General features: G+C 49.4%; 1 protein-coding gene across 2 annotated transcripts in view; it reads left to right on the forward strand.

Annotated features, from left to right (window-relative positions):
• The window catches only part of UBASH3A (ubiquitin associated and SH3 domain containing A), a 42,874-nt gene that overhangs the window by 12,899 nt on the left and 17,582 nt on the right, over positions 1-12,393 (forward strand). For both annotated transcript variants that reach the window (XM_008535292.2, XM_008535293.2), the window contains exons 6-7: positions 316-524; positions 9,667-9,793. In XM_008535292.2, coding sequence (XP_008533514.2) covers positions 316-524; positions 9,667-9,793 — 336 coding nt within the window. The remainder of the gene's footprint in view (positions 1-315; positions 525-9,666; positions 9,794-12,393) is intronic.

The following is a 12,393-nucleotide window of genomic DNA, read 5'->3' on the forward strand; positions in this document are numbered from 1 at the left end:
ATGTAGAAATAGATAGGTAGATAGATAGATCGATAGATAGACAGATACATAGAAAGATGGATAGATAGATGGATAGATATAGATAATAGATACATAGATACCAAAATTCATTTCTAAATCTATGCAAAGAATTCTGTGCTGCATTTTGTTATAATCTACATTATCTATCATCAGACAAAGGCCTGGAGAGTGTCCTGGAGACACAGAACCATCGGGGAGCCTGAAAGCAAGAGGCAGACGTAACAGGCCTCCCGGGGCCGTCTTTCCCAGCACGAGTCCTTGTGTGGGGTGTGAAAACACTTGCCTCTTTTCTAGACCCTGAAGGCCCTGTTCCAGTACAAACCGCAGAACGAGGACGAGCTGACGCTGAGTCCCGGTGACTATATCTTCGTGGACCCCACCCAGCAGGAGGAAGCCAGCGAGGGCTGGGTGATCGGCATCTCACATCGCACGGGCTGCCGGGGCTTCCTGCCAGAGAACTACACGGAGCGAGCCAGCGAGTGTGACACCTGGGTGAAGCACAGGTGGGTGTCGCCTCCGGCCTCTAGTGGCAGCCCACACACGTCTCTCTGAGTTGGCGTCTGACAGCGTCCCTCTGAAAACAGTGGTCGCAGTGTTTGTATGTTTCTAGAACCTTCCGCCATTGGTAAAAATTGCCTTCTCCTGGGGGCAACATTATCCCTACAGGTATACTGTAAATATCTTGGTTGATTTGTGGTTTTTCTGCTGATAATGTTCAGAAAACATGAATTACTCCATATGACTTTCCTGAGACAGTAATCCCAAAACAATTGCAAAATACCACTTCCTTAGTATGAACATAACAAATTATAGTCAGAGATCCTAAGCTTGGGTTTATTTAGCCTTCTGCTCAGCGTACAAACCGTAAAGTCCTGAGGTGCCTTATTAGTCGTCTGTTGCTATATAACAGACGACCATGAACTTGCTAGCTCAAAGAACAGACCTTCATTATCTCACAGTTTTCATGAGTCAGGAGTCTGGACTTAGCTGGGTCCTCTGCTCGGGGTCTCCCAAGGCTGTGATCAGGTTCTGGCTGGAGCTGGAGTCTTATCTGAGGCTGAGGGCAGTCTGCCAAGTTCACATGGTGGTTGGTTGAATTCGTCTCCTTGAAGCTGTAGCACTCCTGGTGCCTTGCTGCTTCACGTCCGGATGAAGAATCTCTTAATTTTAGCATCTTTAGCCTCCTCTGGAGAGGCTGAGAATTTTCGAAATCATCAGGTACTGGTTCCTTTGGTTTAATGTTTTTTCCCTCAATTTCCCTCTCTCTTCACACGCTTTACTATAAGCAACAAGAAGAACCTGGGCGATACTTTTAACGCTTTGATTGGAAATGTCCTTAGCTACATAACTAACTTCATTGCTCACAAGTTTTGTTTTCTGAGGACAATTTCATTAAACTTTTTGCCGCTATGTAATAAGGATCCCCCTTCCTCCTGTTGCCTATGACCCGTATCTCGCTCCCTCTGCGCCCTCACCAGTGACGCCTTTAACACCCAGACTTCTGTAACAGTCCGTCCAAGGTCACTTAGAGTTTCTTATCATGCTTCTCAAAATTCTTCCAGCCTCTACCCACTCCTCAGGCCCAAAGCCACTCCCACATTTTAGGTATTTGTTCCAGCAGCACCCAACTCCTGATACCAAATTATGTATCAGTAAAGGTTTAACCAGAGAAGCAGAACCAATAATTTTTATATTATATATATAAAATATAAATACATGTATAAAATATGTAATTTGTATTGTTATATTTAACATATAATTATTTATTAATAGTATAATCTATACATTTTCTGTTATTTATGTTATTGTAACATACACATCCATTGCACACATGTATCTAGGTACACGCACATAGAGGTATTACAGGGAGTTGCCTCATGTGACTGTTGGGGCTAGATAAGGCAAGAAGGGAAGGGGACCACAGCAGGCTGGAACCCACGCGTGAGCAGATGCTCATCGTCTACCGATGCTGATCAGGAAGGACCACCCAGGCAGATGGGAGAGAAATTGTGGACACAGCTGGTATCCGGAATCTCTGAACTCAGAGAAAACCAAGTATTTTTTAAAGATCTTCCAACTGAATAAGTCAGACCTGCCCTGGATAATCTCCCTTCTGATTAACTTAAAGTCAGCTGACCAGGGACTTGAATCAGATCTGCAAAATCTCTTCCTGGCAGCGCCTAGATTAGCATTTGATTGGGTAACTGGGAAAGGTGTGTGTCTGCTCAGAATGAGGGCTGCCTCCTGCGCTCCTCCAGCGCTGGGAGAACATCCCTGGCAGCCGCCTGACCAGACACAGGCTAGAAAGGGAGTCTGGAGACTGCCATTCGGTCGACTCGCCCCGAAGCCATGGCAAGGTGTTAAGATAGCTCTCTCGAGATCTCCTCCATGCTCTCCTCTCGGATGTGAAGCGTGACACAGCGGTGAGGGAACACGGGGTCAGGCAAGGGTAAGGCTGCACCATCCCTGGTATGCATGTCGGGGTGGGGCTCACAGTGGAAGATTTTGATGAGATGGATGGTTGGAACAACTTAATGATGAGAGTGGGAGGAGCAAGGGAAAAAGACACAGAAAACCCCTGTGTTGTGGTCCAGGGCTTCCTGGCGCCTTCAGAGCTGGACAAGAGAGCCCGGAAAAGCAGCGACGGGGCTGTCCCTCTGTTTCCAGCAGAGATGCCTTAAAACTGTTTCACTATTTCACTCACTTGCTTATTCTCTTCTAAAAATCTCCACAGCCTCCCCTAGATATTTTTCACCTGCAAAGGAACAAATCGTTACGTTGAACACAGCTGTATTACCGACCTGCTCCATCTACAAATTTTCAGATCCGTGCTAGACATTTACTGTGGACAAATATTTTCCAGCGTCTATATATCCAGAGAACTTTCTCCTGCTGGGGTTCATACACAAGGCAAAGCTATGAAAATCATGCCTTTTTATTTGAGTTGCCATTGGAAGCTCCTTAAAAATTGTCAGAGAATCTATGCTTAACTATAAGTATTAGCATTTTGAGTAGGTTAAGAATGCATTTTGAAGAGCTGAAATTAATGATTGCTGGTTGATCATTTTTACCCAAACCAAAAAAAGAAAAAAAAGAGTGGTTTAATAGTGCCTCATGGAAGTTCTTGGAAAAAGGACTAGATTTTGTAAGAAATAGTAGCCAAAAATTAGAAGTGTCTTCTGGAAATATTAATGAGAGATCAGGTGACCTTGGCTGGTTTCTTTAGGTATTGTGACCCTTACTGCTAATTGTTCATACACTGAAGTTTGTGTAACAAGTTGGGGACAGCGTTTGTGTCCCTGGGCTTCTCCACCAGCATAACGGCAACTCGACACTCAACAAGAATGGGTTCCAGCCAGAGCCTGGCAGCGTGACCCTCCGCGTTATCTTCACTTGAGGCCGTTTAACTTCTTACCCTAATTGATAAGCACTGAGGCCCATCCAGTATAAATTAGGAAGGGAAATGTAGCAGTCGTCACACGGTTTTACTTATTGGTGTGTCCACTCACTTAATTCAAACAATTTTAAGGCAGCTTAAGAGATGCATGATAGCTTGTAGCACTAACATGGCACTGGCCCTATGCCAGGCTCCGTTCCATGTATTTACCCTCATTAACTCGTTTAATCCTCTCAATAGCCCTGAGGTAGGTGCTATTATTGCTCCATTTTATAGTTGTTGAAACTGAGGCAGAGAGAGATCAAATAACTTTCCCAAGTTGACACAGCGGGTGAGTAGAGGAAGCAGGATTCGAACCCATCCTAATCTCAAGCTCAGGCTTTCAACCATTACCTAAACCGCCTCTAAAAGAGACAATTAAATTAAAAATAAGTCAGTGAAATAAATTACGAGGCATCCATCCAATAGAATACTTGAAGTTTTTAGAAAGGATCATGAGGACGTTATTCTGTGCATTGATGGGAAAGAAATCCAAGACGAGCGGCAGAACAGCGTGGGCCACACAGCCGTACTTGTGGGGAAAGGATGAAGCAAGCTGTCGTTGTCTGTACATATACACGCATGATAGGTATTTTATGCCTGTCTCTGCCTAAAAGCTCCCTGGAAGGGAGACTCTCTAGAAACTTCTAAGAGTCGTCCCCCGTGGGGGTTGGAGGTGGGAGATGGGAGAATGGAACAGAAGTGGGAGAGAGAACTTTCACTCTCCACCATTCCATCATTTTTAAATTTTTGGACCATATGAATGTATTACTTGTTCAACATTAATATATTCCTTAATCGATTTCAAATTTAAAGAAAACAATATAAGGAAATTGGGTCAAAGGGGGAATAAAGGGAGAGAGGTCAGACCAACCCAGGGCTGAGGTTTGCACACGTGGTGCGGGCTCCAAGCTTTCCCACCCCCACTGCGAAGGGGCCAGAGCCTCTACCACACGGTCACGGCCATCCCAGAGCGGGTAGACCAGTTGTTCAGGAGAAGCACACTTCTGTGGCTGCAGACCTGGCTGCTGGTCCCAGGGGCCACAACAGAATCACAGGATGTTGGCGCCACAGGTGCAGAGACACTTGTCGGTGCAGAGAAGATCAGATGCTTGCCTCCTCCTTGAGAGCTGAGAACACTCCGGCCCAGGGAGGTAGAGAGGCCGGATGATGTCACACCACTGTTTCCTTTTAGAACCTGCTCAGTCTGTCACCTCGTGCAGTGAATGTTTGGGGAGCAGCAGGAGAGGAGACGCTGGCTCCGCTCTAATGGACTGAGTTCCAGGAGGTGTGGGCTCCCCTACGGTCCCCTGTCCCCTGGCAGCTCCTCCACTCCCCACACAGGATGGGAGACCTTCACTGTCACCAGGCAATTGACAAACCTGGATGTTTCTAGAACTAAGCAGCGAAGACTCTGGAGAAGATGAGCTTGTGGCCACTACATTTTTCTCCTCCCAATTAACCTGTCAGTCACCTGTCACCTGCATAACCATTCTAGACGTTCAGCGTGACATTTCTGGGACTAATCTTCCTAAAAACAAGTTTCCCTTGGGGATTAAATGTTAGCAAGAATTGCAACCAAAGGAGAGAAAAATAAGTACTGGGCTAGGCTGTGGGGTGTGTACTGGGCATGTTTTAGAAGCACCCCATCTTCACTGGGGGAGCAGGGAGACAAGCTGTGACTGTGACATGTGACTGCGGCCAGAACAGAAATAACCAGTGCTGCTGTCTCACTCCATGGCCCTGGCTGAGTCTTGTAAAACTGCCTAAAGTGTACCTTACGAAACATAGACAGCCTTTTAAATCAGAAAACTGCCCTTGAGTGTCTTGACACATCACTAGTCTGTTAAGCACGGGGAGACGTGGTCAGAAGGCACTGTCCAAGGGCTCCCTTAGCCGTGGACAGACAGACAAAGACCTCCTACGGCGTCAGCAGCAGCGTCACGCTTGGCATGGGCAGCCCACGCAGCAAGAACGGCTGGCCTGACTGACAGTGCCCGAGGAGGGCTGGGCCAACGTCAGGAGGAGTCCCCGCCCTGCCACGGGGAGCACATTTCCAGGGAGGAGCTTGCAACTGTGGTGCTCATTACTTGGCAATTAATCCATCCGTCACCCATCCCCAATACATCAACGTCAGCCTTCATGCCGACAGTCCCAGGAGGCCTTGGGTCAGCAAGATCACGCTGCCATAGCTATCCGTTACTGTGAAGAAAAATAGTGGAGGCGATCAGAGCGATAGTGATGGAAGAGTGTGTTCCTGGATCCCAGCAGCTTTCAGCTTTCCGTGCAGAAGAATGTATATAGAAAATTGTGGAACAAGGAGCAGAGGGGCCGTGAGTGTTAGAGCCTGGAGAACATTTCGTCACCCTCTAGCCAAGATGAGAACGTTTCCAGCACTGAAGCCATACGTGCCCAGTAACTCTCCAAAACCACAGAACAGGTTGGTAGCAGGTGGTTCTGATGTAATAAGGAAACTGTTATGGGCTGAGTTGTGTCCCCCCCAAATTCGTATGTTGAAGCCGTGACCCCCAGCACCTCAGAATGTGATATGTTTGGAGATAGTCTTTCAAGAAGCGACTAAGGTGAAATGAGGTTATTGGGGTGGGCCCTACTCCAATCTGACTGGGGTCCTGATGAGAGGATATGAGGACACAGACACACACAGAGGGACGGCCATGTGAGGACACAGGGAGAAGACGCCGTCTACAAGCCAAGGAGAGCGGCCTCAGGAGGAACCAGCCCTGCCCACACCTGGATCTGGATCCAGACTGTGAGAGAACGAACGTCTGTTGTTCGAGCTGCTCAGCCTGTGGTACCTTGTTATGGCAGCCTGAGCAGATTAACATGGGGACATCATCCGTACAACCCCACAGACTGCAGCCATACCCCTTTTAAAAGCCAAGGAGTGGGGCCACCCTGGTGGCGTAGTGGTTAAGTCGGAATGTTCTGCTTCAGCGGCCTGGGGTTCACCGGTTCGGATCCCAGGTGTGGACCTACACACCACTTGTCAAGCCATGCTGTGGCAGTGTCCCACATATAAAGCAGAGGAAGAGGGGCACAGATGTTAGCTCAGGGCCAGTCTTCCTCAGCAAAAAAAAAAAAAGAAAAAAAAAAAATCCAGGGAGAATGTAAACACTCCTATTTCTATGCTATAATTTAACCTACATGGTTCTCTTAAATTCAAGAAGAATATAGAAATATTGAAATGCCACGCTCTTTCCTTTCTTTTCTCATCACCAAGTTCCTGTCATAATCTAGACTGTATTTCATTTGAAAGATCATAAAAAAAATTCAATTTTTCTCTCCAACTGTAAACTTCACAGATGTTATTTATAGATAACAGGGCCTTGCTATCTGCACCGTGAACCACAAATAGGGTGCGGGGGCCCCCGCCTCGTCTTCAGGAAGAGAAACCCAACCACCGTTTCCCGTGTCAGTGTGAGACACTATGAGTAGTGCCCCACTCCTGTGGGCGTGCTCATTTGAAGGGGAAAATGGCGATGTTCAAATATGAATACCAGTGTTCTTGGTCTACTTATGCTCAACCAAAGCCCCCATGTCATACGTGTTGGCATCTGACACTGTGCGAATATGTGAACAAGGTAAGTCTATTTGACTTGGATCCCGCCAATAAGAGTTCACAGCTCAAGACGGGAGAAGTAACAACACGAGAACAGAAGGTACAACTTGTAGACATTTTAAGAACTACGTTAACTAAATCAAACACCGCATGGGGAGTGAATGGTCCAGGGCGTCTGGCTGTGGCGGCAAAAGGCAGGCGACCTGAGGCTGTGGGCGGGTGAGATGCAGGGGAAATGATGCTGCTCCTGGCTCTGGACCTCGGTAGGGTCTCAGGCTGGAGGCTTGGGAGCTATCACTGGTTTTAGGAGAATTTGGGGACTTACGCCTCTCTGAGAGAAAAGCAAACATTTATGAGTGGACTGTAGTAGAAACACACCACGTTCATCACTGAGAAAAATTAATCGTGACTATATCAATTCCTCCAAACTAATTTCCAGGTTTAAAGAAATTCCGGGAAAAAATCTCAATGGGATCGTTTGTTGGAACTTATGATTGGAAAGCTTATCTGGAAGAATAAAGAAAAATAAAGAATAAAGAGAGAAGAGTTGAGAAAACTTTGAAAAAAAGAATAACGAGAGGAGACTGTTACTCTACCAGGTGTTGTAATGTTGTAAATGTATAACATGCTGCTGGCTCCCGGGAAAGAGAACAAACAGAGCAGGGAACAGAGAAGACGGCAGAGCAGGAGACTTGGCATACTGGGAAATTCACGTGTGACGGATGCATCAGAAATAGGGAAAGAAATGGGTATAAAATAAATGGTATTTTATATGAACTCACCTCATATACTGAAATGAATTCCTGACAAAGTCAAGAATTAAACAGAAAAAGAATATCATTTAAAAATAGAAGACAGTTTCGATGAACGTATCTCTGAGTTGTGAACTGGGGAGAGCTTTGAAAGCATAGAAGCTGTGGGAGGGCTCTTAAAGCGAGACTTAGATCCATCTTTAAGTTTTATTAAATGCTTAAAACTTAAGGTTTACATATGTTAAAGATCAAAAAGAATACTACAATCCAGAAAGCGAGATGAGAACAGTGCTTTTCAGAAAACAGTAATAAAGGTGATGCCACCCCACCAGTCACTCAGGTGAGCGGAGTACCTGCCAGCTTCTCTTCCACCATAAATCACCCCAACTGGAACACGGGTGCTCATGACGCAGCCCTCGGGCACTTCCCCCTGCCAGGTGATGTTGTCTGACTGACTCATTTAACCAGGAGCCCGTCTCCTGTTCTCTTAGTTCCTATCCACCATGACAGGTGAGCAGTCAGAAGAGGGTCATCCAGCTCTCGCCACCTTGCCTCCCACCTGCAGCCTGTGGAACCACGTGCCCTTCTCTCTCCATCAGACTGGAATGCTCAGTCCAAACTCCAGCCGAGGGCATCCACCGTGATGCCTTGCATCCCATCCCTCCTGGGCATCTCATCCCTCCTGGGCATCATGCCAGCATCATCAACCCATCCCCGGGCCCTCCCAATCATTCGCACCAGCAACTGAACATGCTTAACAACAAAATCAAGCACAATTTCTTTTTTCCCGTTTCCCTCTCCAGCTACCGCCCCATTTCTCTGCTTTGATTATGGATTGTTTTTAAAGGGAGTCCATAAAGATGCCCCTTCCTTTTATAAAATGAATTTCCCACTGGGGAACCCAGCCATCTGCTTGCTCTTGGAAGATGTGTGTGACCTTCGCTCTTTCTTCCTTACTCTCTCTCTTCCCCCGTTCCTTCCAGACACATTCTCAGGGTGCCCCACCGTCACCCCCTTGTGTTCTGGAGTTCTCACTACTCCGTTGTGCTGTGGTCTTTTCCCTCAGTCTGAGCACCTGCCCACCCCATGGCAACCTTTTTGATTCAGTGGCCAGGCAGCAGTTTCCTGATTGCCAGCAATTCCCCAGGCGCTGTTGTTACCCACCCGCCTGCTACACGCACCTGCCTTTTCCTGTGTGTCTCCTCAGCGCTTAATGTGTCTGCTCGCTGCTCATTTGTTCCTGCAGCCCAACACGTCTGTCTTCTCACCTTTAGCTATTTTAGAAGGTGAACCTAAGAGGATGGTGTACTGGTTTATCAGGGCTGCCACAACAAGAAGCCACAGACCGTGTGGCTTAAACAACCCAGAGATTTATTCTCTCACAGTCTGGAGGCTGGACGTCCAGGATCACGGTGTCAGCAGGGCTGGTTTCTTCTGAGGCATCTCTTCTTGGCCCGTAGATGGTGTCTTCTCCCTGTGTCCTCACACGGTCATCCCTCTGTGTGTGTCTGTGTCCTGATCTCCTCCTCCTATAAGGACATCAGTCAGATTAGATTAGGGCCACACAATGACCTCATGTAGCTTAATCACCTCTTTCAAGACCATCTCTAACAAAGTCACACTCTGAGGCGCTGGGGGTTAGGACTATAAACTTGGAAGGGAGATGGTTCAGCCCATAACAGGTGGTGACAGTGGGGATGAATATCCTCCTCAGGATTTATGACATGTGAGCTCTTTGAACTCACTGTTTTGTTTCATCCCCACAGTGACCTTACCTACCCGTCTTGTCGTGCACATTCTCGAGCTCATGAATGACCAGACGCAAACAGATGCTACCTAGCGTCTCATGACACAGCATCTCGTCTCTTCTCCCACAGGACGTACACCTTCAGCCTAGCCGTGGACCTGAACTCCAGAAAGGACGGCGCAGCCAGCAGCAAACGGAATGGGGAATTTCATCCTCCACAAACGTCAAGGAGCCTCAGCAGCGTGCAGGCTTTGCAGGTGGCACAATCCCTTTTGTTTTCAGTGAAACCACACTTTATCTTAAGTCCTTGGTAGACACGGCCTCCCCCTTGGGCCTCCAAGGATGGAGCTTCTGATCTTTCGAGTCGGGGCTGGGAGACGAGGAGGCTCGTGCTCAGCAACCTGGAGGGATGCTAGCCTCAGGACCAGGGTCTGGGGCACGGCAGGGGCACGTGAGCCCCGCCAACAGGTAAGGCACATCCAGGAGTGAAGGGTGCCAGCAGGTGACCCAAGGAGCAGGCAGCCCCTCCCCAAAGCCAAACAAGTGACACAGCATCCCCGACACTGTCTGGGCGGTCCCAATCCAGCCCTCTTGTCTGAAGCTTCAGGTCCTTCCTTACGGGGGAACCCCCGTGGGCCGGGCAGCACCTGCAGCTCACCCTTGGCTGGTCCCCACGTCAGTGGAAATGCCTCTCTGGCCTGTGTGGTTACTGAAACAGTCCCTCCGGTCCCCACCCTGTCACACACGTTACATTAGGACTTCATCCCAGCCCCCTCCACCCAGCAGGGGAGACATTCGTCCTTCCCCATCTCTGTTTTATAGATCTGAAGACTGAAGCTTATGGAGGCTGGGTAGCTTGGTGGGTAGCACGCAGACACCTAAGCACCCCCCACATTGGGTTGTTGTGAGGATTACATGAGACAGGGTGTCCAGTGTCCACGGCAGGCCAGGCTGTAGATGTTAAGAGACTGTTACCACCCAGAGGGCAGGCTGTGGCTATCTGGCTCGTTCCTGTGTTCCCAGAGCCTGGCTCAGGGCCCAGCCTGCAAATCTCAGTGGATGAACCATGGAACGACCTAACAAAGGCCCTGATCGGGACTTGTGGATCGCCCTAAATTCAAAGCTCACCCTCCCTCTCCAAGAACCCATAGGCCACCCAGAAGCTGCCGCCAGGCCAGGTGGGCTCCCTCCAGACAGGAGCTGAGCACAGGGCGCTGGACACTGGGAAGGCCATAGGGTGTCCCCTTTCGCCAGGTCTTCAGGTGGAGAGAGCATCCTTGGTGGAGGAGCCACAGACCGGGAGCCAGACACCTGCCAGCCACAGACAGACAAGAACGGGGCTCCCCGTATGGACCAGGGGAGAGGAGGCTGCCCAAGGCTGTGCCCCGCTTTCCAGACTGAACCACGGGGAGGAGCTGGAGCGAAAGTCTCAGGCCGTAGCTCGCCCTGTGTCTAAACCCGCTGGCGCCTTAGATGGATGCAAACCTCGCACAGGCCTCCCTATGAACCGAACGCGCCTCGGCTGGTCTGAGTTCACCCCCTCCACACAGTAAGAAAAGAAAACTGTGGCATCAGCTTTGGTAAAACGGACGTGCAGGAGGCTGAATAATGGCCCCAAAGAGAAGAGGTCGTGGTCCCTGGAAGCTGCGAATGTTACAAGGAACAAGGTTCTTTGCATATGGGACCGAGTTAAGGATCTTGATGGGGAGTTTGTCCCGGATTATCCGGTGGGCCCTAAATCTAGTCACAACTGTCCCTGTGAGATGGAAACAGAGGGGGATTTGCTGCCGTAGAAGAGGAGAAGACGCACGCACAAGGAGGAGGCCGTGTGACCACAGGGGCAGAGATTGGAGCGATGCGGCCACAGGCCAACAACTGTCAGAGCCACCCAGAGCTGGCAGAGGCAGGAAGGACCCTCCCCTAAAGCCTCTGAGGAGGCATGGCCTTGCTGACACCTTGATCTCAGACTTCCAGCCTTCAGGACTGGGAGAGGATACATTTCCTTTGTTTGAAGCCTCCTGGTTGGTGGCACTTTGTTACGGCAGCCCCAGGAAATGCACGCGGCATCTTATGTCTAAAGATGCAGTGCAGCCCTCTTGTTCTGCGGACCCCAGGGGTTAGTCCACTCCGTTCCCCCCACCCCCCGGAAGAAAATGCTCCGAATCCACAACCTCGACCCGACGCGCGTTGTCGTCTTTGGGATTGTCAGTAAGCAGACAGAGGCTGGGAGTCTGTCTGTGTCTTGCAAACTACTTGCAGATCAGCCCTTGACAGGGGAGGGGGACAGGGCACTTAGTATTCATTGTCACAGGGAAAAGACATCCTGGCGTGGGTAGAGGCAGAGCCTGCACAACCAGCCTTCAAAATTATGAGACAACAAGACAACCTTCCCCTCGGAGCTCTGCCCTAGGTCGGTGTTTGCATCCGAACTACACATCTGCACGCTGCATTAGGAGAGAATCATGATACTTGCTTTGCCCTGACCACATGTCCTTTTGAAGACTCGGCCCGAGTCTGAGAAACTGTGTATGGAGACTTTGAATGTTCCACGTTCCATAGGCTCACAAATACCACACTCACGCACCCAGCAGAATGTGGTCGGATCCACCGGGAACAGCCCAGTGCGTTAATCAGCTGGACAGCCTGCCTCGCCCAGATGGGTGTGGACTCCGTGAGGGGCTGGGAGGGTCTGGAGGAGATGCCCGTGGTGTTGGCCCCGAGAATGCCTGTGACGCAGGTGAAGTTTGCCCGAGACCCTGCTTTCTGGCGTCCCCTCCTCCTCAGCAATTGCAGCCACTTCCCAGCCTGTGGGGATGCTGCTGGGGGCCGTTCTTTCTCCTCACTGGTAAACTCAAAG

Source organism: Equus przewalskii, chromosome 27 (assembly GCF_037783145.1).
Source record: "Equus przewalskii isolate Varuska chromosome 27, EquPr2, whole genome shotgun sequence".
Lineage (NCBI taxonomy): Eukaryota > Metazoa > Chordata > Mammalia > Perissodactyla > Equidae > Equus > Equus przewalskii.